We start from the raw sequence: 6,837 nt of genomic DNA on the forward strand, positions 1-6,837 counted from the left end.
GCAGAAGGACCCTTGTCTCAGCAGCACCCAGGTCTAAACCTATAAGAAGATGCCTACTCCTATTAACTGGTATAGGAAGTGAAAGCAATGTTGCATGTTAGGTGGGTTTCTACCCACTGGTGGAGGCAGCCAGACTTTTCCTCAGAATCCTAAGTAGTCTGGAAGCCCAGCTCTAGCTCAAAACTGGGGCCGGTGAAATGTAGTTGTTTTAGTCCATCTGCTCCCCTCTGGGGTTTCAGTGGTCAAGGCTGCATGTAGCCTTGTGCTAAAAAACATCCTGGGCTATCGAAACAGGGCTTTGTCATTCAGAACACTGGCAGCATGGAATGCATATTCACCCCCCTCAGGGACAACAGGCTGTGACAAATGAGTTTCCTTCTCCTCTCCTTTCCCCTCAGCCCAGAGCAAGCTCTTAATGTCTTCAAAGAATAGCTGCAAGAGGAGGAAGTCCTGCCCTCCATGAGGTGATTCATGTGTGTGCCTGGCCTCATGGACTGTGGTGATCTGGTGGACTTACTGAGGTCAATAGGAACAGAAACAGAGGCTCCTTCTGGTTGTACCACTCAGGGGGGAACAGTTTGGTTTCATGAGCAGCCCTTCAGAGGACATGGCCCAGGGTGCATTAGTGAGAGTGACAAATTCCACACAGCAGACTTTTAGCCTAGTATTGAGATGCTACAGCCAAACACCATCCCGAGAGAAGTTACTGATTGAGAGTACTGAAGAGAGAAGAATGTTCACGGAGCTTTGATGCAAGAGTAATTTATGAATGCCAGGTGCCCTGCATAACCTCCACAGTGGGTTAATCTTATAAACTACTATCACTCCCACCTGCATCACAGGCCAGCATGAACCCTGGGGTGGGGACGGTGGGTGGTAAATCCTGGATTTACAACCTAACCTCAAGTTGTTGAGCAGCCCCTAATGTCTCTGGTCTCTGCTTGTGCTAAAGTAGTTGCTCTCTAAGCCCCATGTCATTCCACAGGTCTATAACTCATCAGTGAATCTAACCAAGGGTAGAAACAATTATGATAAATAAAGCTAATCTTTCACTTAAGATTGAGAGATCATCAACAATAGATATGATCCCATTTTAAAATATTTTGTCACTGCATTTGGAAACAGCATATCCTCCAGATTCTGGCATTCTGGCTAAATTCCCAGCTCTGTGATCTAAGCTCTCTGGAATTCTCTAAACATCAATTTCCACTTCTGTAGAATAAGGGGCTCATGGTTATTGTGAAGAGTAATAGAAATACTGAATTTCAGTGACCAGCATAGAACAAACGTAAGTCCTCAACAGATGATGATGACAACTTAGACCATAAAATGTGTTGCATATTTTACAAGGGATATTCAAAGGGAATATTACTAACATTATTGTTATGTTTATTTACAAAATAATATTAAAAATAAAATATTTTGTAAGTATGAAAATGTCAATAACTCTATTAAGCATCATTTTAATGATAATATTACACTTAGACTGAGGAACACATAAGAAACATTGTCAAAATATGCCAAGTGACTTACATGCTTTATCTTAATTAATTATCAAAGAACAGTAATAGGTAGATCCTATCATCTTCATTCTACAGAGGGCAAAGTAAAGTTTACAAAGGTTAACTTCCTTTCCAAAGATGACTCATCGCTCAGGAGTTAGAACTCAGTATTGAACTAGTATTAAATTCAGGTCCTTCTGATTCAAGAACCAATGGGCTAAGCCACATTGTTATCTGCCTCTCCATCTTCTTTGATATGCAAATAACTTAGTCATGCTTCTCTAAAACCTTTGTGTTCCCTGATGTCTTTATAATAGGTTAGACCAACATTGATGATGCTGTGGAAAGACATGCCCATGGAAATGAGGAATGGGACAACTGTCCAAGAATTCATCTTGGAGGGGTTTCCTGCCATCCAGCATCTGGGAAAGGTCCTCTTCCTGGTGCACCTGCTGGCGTACCTGGCATCCATTGCAGGCAATGCTGTCATAGTCACGATCACCTGTACTGACTCCCGGCTCCACACACCTATGTACTTTTTCCTCAGCATTTTCTCCTTCTTGGAGTGTGGTGTCATAAGTGCTGTTATTCCTAAGTTGCTGGTCATCTTTCTCTTAGGCAAACAAACCATTTCCTTTCCTGCCTGTTTCATACAAGCCTTTGTCTTTTTATTTCTGGGAGCAGCAGGTTTCCTCCTCATAGCAGTGATGTCTCTGGATCGGTACCTGGCCATTTGCAAGCCTCTGCATTACCCGACCATCATGAACCTGAAGACTTGCTTCCTCCTGGTCACTGCCTGCTTTGTTTTGGCCTTCCCTCTCATCACTGGTCCAGTAGTAAAGGTTTCCCAGTTATCATTCTGTGGTCCCCATATCATCCCCCACTTTTTCTGTGATGTTGGGCCCCTGATTCATCTCTCCTGTTCTGACACCAGGTCTGTGGAAATGTTGGCCTTTGTCCTTGCCTTGTTTATCCTTTTAACATCTCTTATCATAACCCTCATTGCCTACAACAACATAGTAGTCACAATTGTGCAACTCCCATCAGCCAAGGAGAAACAGAAAGCTTTCTCTGCCTGCTCTTCTCACCTCATTGTCCTCTCTCTGATGTATGGCAGCTGTGTGTTTATATACATGAAACCAAAGCAAAGGAATAGGCTGGACTCCAACAGGGAGGCTGCCCTTGTGAACACAGTGGTGACCCCACTGCTCAACCCTGTCATCTATACTCTGCGGAACAAGCAGGTCCACCAGGCTCTGAGGGAGACAATATGCAGAATGAAAATATCAAGATAAAAAAAAATCACATGGCTTTGGAGTGGAAGGCCTAGAGAACCATTTGTCTTCATTCTGGCCAATTTGGCAGTCCACAGAGTTGTACTGCACATCACTAGCAAAATGGAAATCTGTTTTGTAAGGCCACTTTTTACATTGATGTGCATAACTATCTTTTCCCTAAATATTCCACTTATTGATGACAATTAATTGCAAAATCCTTTACTGAATTGTTAGTCTTTCCTCTGATAAAAATCATGTGCTTAAAGTTTCTAAATTTTAGTAATATATACACTTTTTATTTTACTTCTCTCTAGCCATAAACATGGCACAACAGAATTAATAATGCTTTAAGAAAGGCATTTAGGTAATTAAAATAATAGGAGGTTGTATATTACGATGTGGTTAGGAAGGAAAGGATAGAAATAGTACAAATGCTTGGGTCTACATTCCCTCCCTCCCTAGCCCAAGGAAATAATGGTCATAGTACCCTTCACCTTGGAATATATATGGTTTGTATCAGGTGTGCTCTTAAATGCTATTCTTGACCCATAGCTTAGCTACATATGTATGCATCAATCCCATCCTGGAGAGAAACAGAATTGTTCTCAGTCTTAGAGAACCAAACTCTAAATAGTGGTAATAACCACAGCATCCTACACCTGACCAGTACTCCTAGTTCCTAAGTTATTTATTCTAGCTCCAACTCCTCAGATGCATAATGCATACTAATGATTGGTTCATCTCCTAAAACTGTTATCACAGAATGCTTAAGTATGTCAGTGGAAGGAAGCCCTTATTTCATATTTCTATAATATCTTCCAAAGATTCAAGTTTTTGGAATCTAAGTTATTTGCTTATCTACTTCATATTGCTAATGAATACAAACAAATTAAACATATTTCCTGGTTGAGCGGTGTTGTCAACTTGTTAAGGTTATCTTCTGATTGATAACCTCTTTTAAAACCAACATTTCCATTATCTCAATCCTTAAACTTTGAGTACATTTCACACCTTTCCAACTGGAATGTGTCCATTTATTATTCAGAAGAAACCTCTCTAAAAAGATTAAGACAATTTTTATTTTGTCTTTAACCCAAATCCTGAGGTTAGATAATCTCAAATACATTTTATGAAACACATTCTACACCATGATTAGATCCTATTTGGCCTTGATGGTCTTATTACAAAGTTCAGATTTTATTTGATTGACAATAAAGAAGTATCAAACATGCCTAAAAAATCACAGATGGCTCACTATACCATTGTATTAAAAGGAGTTTGGGAAAGCCAAGATCAGAATAGGAAAGTGGGTACAGACACTGTTACAGGAATTAGAAGAAAGAATGACGGCTAAGGGAAATGGCAGTGGGAATGGAATACAAAGGTACCAGAGTAGACTCTGAATCATTTGCACTGGGAAAGCCTGGTGCTGCCTTCAAATAACTGGTCAACTTCCAAAAATACGTGTCTTCTTCATAAAATATGAAGATTGAGCCAGATAATCTCTATGTTCCACTAAAAAATACTCAGGGGATGCTACAGGAACATGGAAATAATGTTCCACCCTGACAGCTGAACGGAAGAGTGTATGGAAGTAGATGAGTTTCAGTAATTTGGCAATAAATCAAGGAATCATAGTCAAACTACTGAAAAGAGTGTGAGTCTCCTCAAGGTTTTAGCCAGGACTTGATAATAATTGATTATACTTAAAGTAACTAAATGCATTTTGTATTACCTTGAGAGAGACTATGATTGAAGAGTGAGCTTGACAAATAGAAAAATGAAGACCAGAAATCCAAAACTGAGTCTATAAATCCAGGATGGTCGTTACCAGCCATATATGGTCCCCAGTGAAGGACAAACCCTAATGTGGAGATTAATGCACTAAATTGTGATCCTTAAAACATTTTATTGAGACAAATTCCCTAAGCTAATTCTATATTGATGATATTTCCAATCATAAAAATTAAACCACTTCATTGATGTATGGTTGACATACTACAAAAAGCTATAGATATAATGTTTACAATTTGATGGGTTCAGAGATAAGTATACACCCTTAAAACCATCATCACTATCAATGCCATTAATTTATCTATCACCTTCAAAAATTCCTTCCTGGCCCCTTTGTTGTTGAATTTTGCCCTTATATGGTAGATAAAAAGCATTTAATTTAAGACCTAGACCTCTTAGCAAAATCTTAAGTAGGCAATAAACTATTGTTAATCACAGGCCCTATGCTATACAGATCTACAAAACTTATTTATTATGTATAACTGAGACTTGATCAATACCTCCCTATTTCACTCTCCCTCAACCCCTGACACCACCATTCTCTACTCTGCTTCCATGTATTTGTTTAGATTCCACATATAAGTGAGATAATGCAGTGTTTGTCTTTCTGTTGCCAGTATTTTTCCTTAGAATAATGTCCTCCATGTATATCCATGTTGTTGCAAGGGGCAGGATCTTCTTCTTTATAAAGGCTGAATGATATTCTATAATGTATATATGCCACATTTTATTTATTTTTTTATCCATTTATTTATCCATTCTTCTTTACATGGACTTTTCGGTTATTTCCACATCATAGCAATTGTGAAAACTGCTGCAGTGAACATGGGAGTACAGATATCTCTTTGAGATCCATATTTCAATTCCTTTGGATATATACCCAGAGGTGAGATTGCTGGATCAAATGGTAATTCTATTTTGAAATGTATAAGGAAACACTATACTGTTTACCAGAGTGGCTGCACCAATTTACATTTTCATCAATAGTGTACAAGGGTCCCTTTTTCTCCACATCCTTCCTAGCACTTCTTACCCTTTGTGGGGTTTTTTGGTAATAGCCATCCAAAGAAGTGTGAAGTGATATTTCATTGTGGTTTTACTTGTATTTTTCCTTTAGGGATGTTTGCATTTCCATTAGTGATGGTGAGCATCTTTTCATGTACCTGTTGGCCATTTGTTTGTCCTCTTTGGAACAGTGTCTATTCAGTTTCTCTGCCCATTTTTTAATAGTTTGTGGCTTTTGGTCTCTTTATATGTTCTGGAGACTTCATAGAAAAGTTTTTTGATTGTTAAATACATGGTTTATCTGAGGGCTAAAAACTACTCTTTGCTCTGTTAAGTAGATCTTTCTTTATAAGTCTTCAAAAACAAGACAGATTCAAAACTGTCTCACATGTTGAGTTATGGAACTACCAGGAAGAGGAATAGCTGGGATGATTTCTATTGAGTTCTAATATCCAATATCTGATCCCCTTTGTATACCTGGATCATAGATTCAAAGCAGTTATAGGGCCCTGTAATGGTAAAAACAAATTGTATACTAATGCATATGTTTTAAAGCCAAAAAGCATTCATCAATAGCACATGCCTACATATACACTACCACAAAAAACATTCATTTTGTATATGTTTAGGCCCATCAGATCAGGGACAAAATAATGCAAGGATTTCCCTGCCATAGTGTCTTAGCTAAGGTTGGTCTTTATCATTGGGTACCACAGTAAATTAAATTCATCAATTAAACTGCCCCCCCAAAAAAGGTGATTTTGGAAGACACAAGAAATTTTCCATTTGGATAATGAAAATGGAGGGTATTTCAAATGGGTCAACAGCATTTGTGAAGCATGTAGCTATAAAATCATGTTTCCATATGCTTACAGTGATAGTGAGATGGACTAGAACAAGATGAGCTGAAGGCATAGGCAGTCTAAATTATGTTTACAATTTGATGTGTTCAGAGGTAATTATCAGTGATGATTGACTTATTTCACTCAGTCATGTATCATATGACCTCGCTGATATGAGGAATTCTTAATCCCAGGAAACAAACTGAGGGTTGCTGGAGTGGTGGGGGATGGGAAGGATGGGGTGGCTGGGTGATAGACATTGGGGAGGGTATGTGCTATGGTGAGCGCTGTGAATTGTGCAAGACTGTTGAATCACAGATCTGTACCTCTGAAACAAATAATGCAATATATGTTAAGAAAAAAAAAAGATAGGAGGAGGGGAAGAATGAAGGGGGGTAAATTGGAGGGGGAGAAGAA

The 6,837-nt window shown here is 38.7% G+C and overlaps 1 protein-coding gene across 1 annotated transcript; it reads left to right on the forward strand.

The window, feature by feature from the left end:
• Positions 1 to 1,834: 1,834 nt before the first annotated feature.
• LOC112830633 (olfactory receptor 6C74-like) lies at positions 1,835 to 2,797 on the forward strand. The gene has a single exon (XM_025880562.1). The coding sequence runs from the start codon at positions 1,835 to 1,837 to the stop codon at positions 2,795 to 2,797; it is 963 nt and encodes a 320-aa protein (XP_025736347.1).
• The last annotated feature ends 4,040 nt before the right edge of the window (positions 2,798 to 6,837 follow it).

Source organism: Callorhinus ursinus, unplaced genomic scaffold (assembly GCF_003265705.2).
Source record: "Callorhinus ursinus isolate GAN/ISIS: 27379988/994484 unplaced genomic scaffold, GSC_fseal_2.0 scaffold20, whole genome shotgun sequence".
Classification (NCBI taxonomy): domain Eukaryota; kingdom Metazoa; phylum Chordata; class Mammalia; order Carnivora; family Otariidae; genus Callorhinus; species Callorhinus ursinus.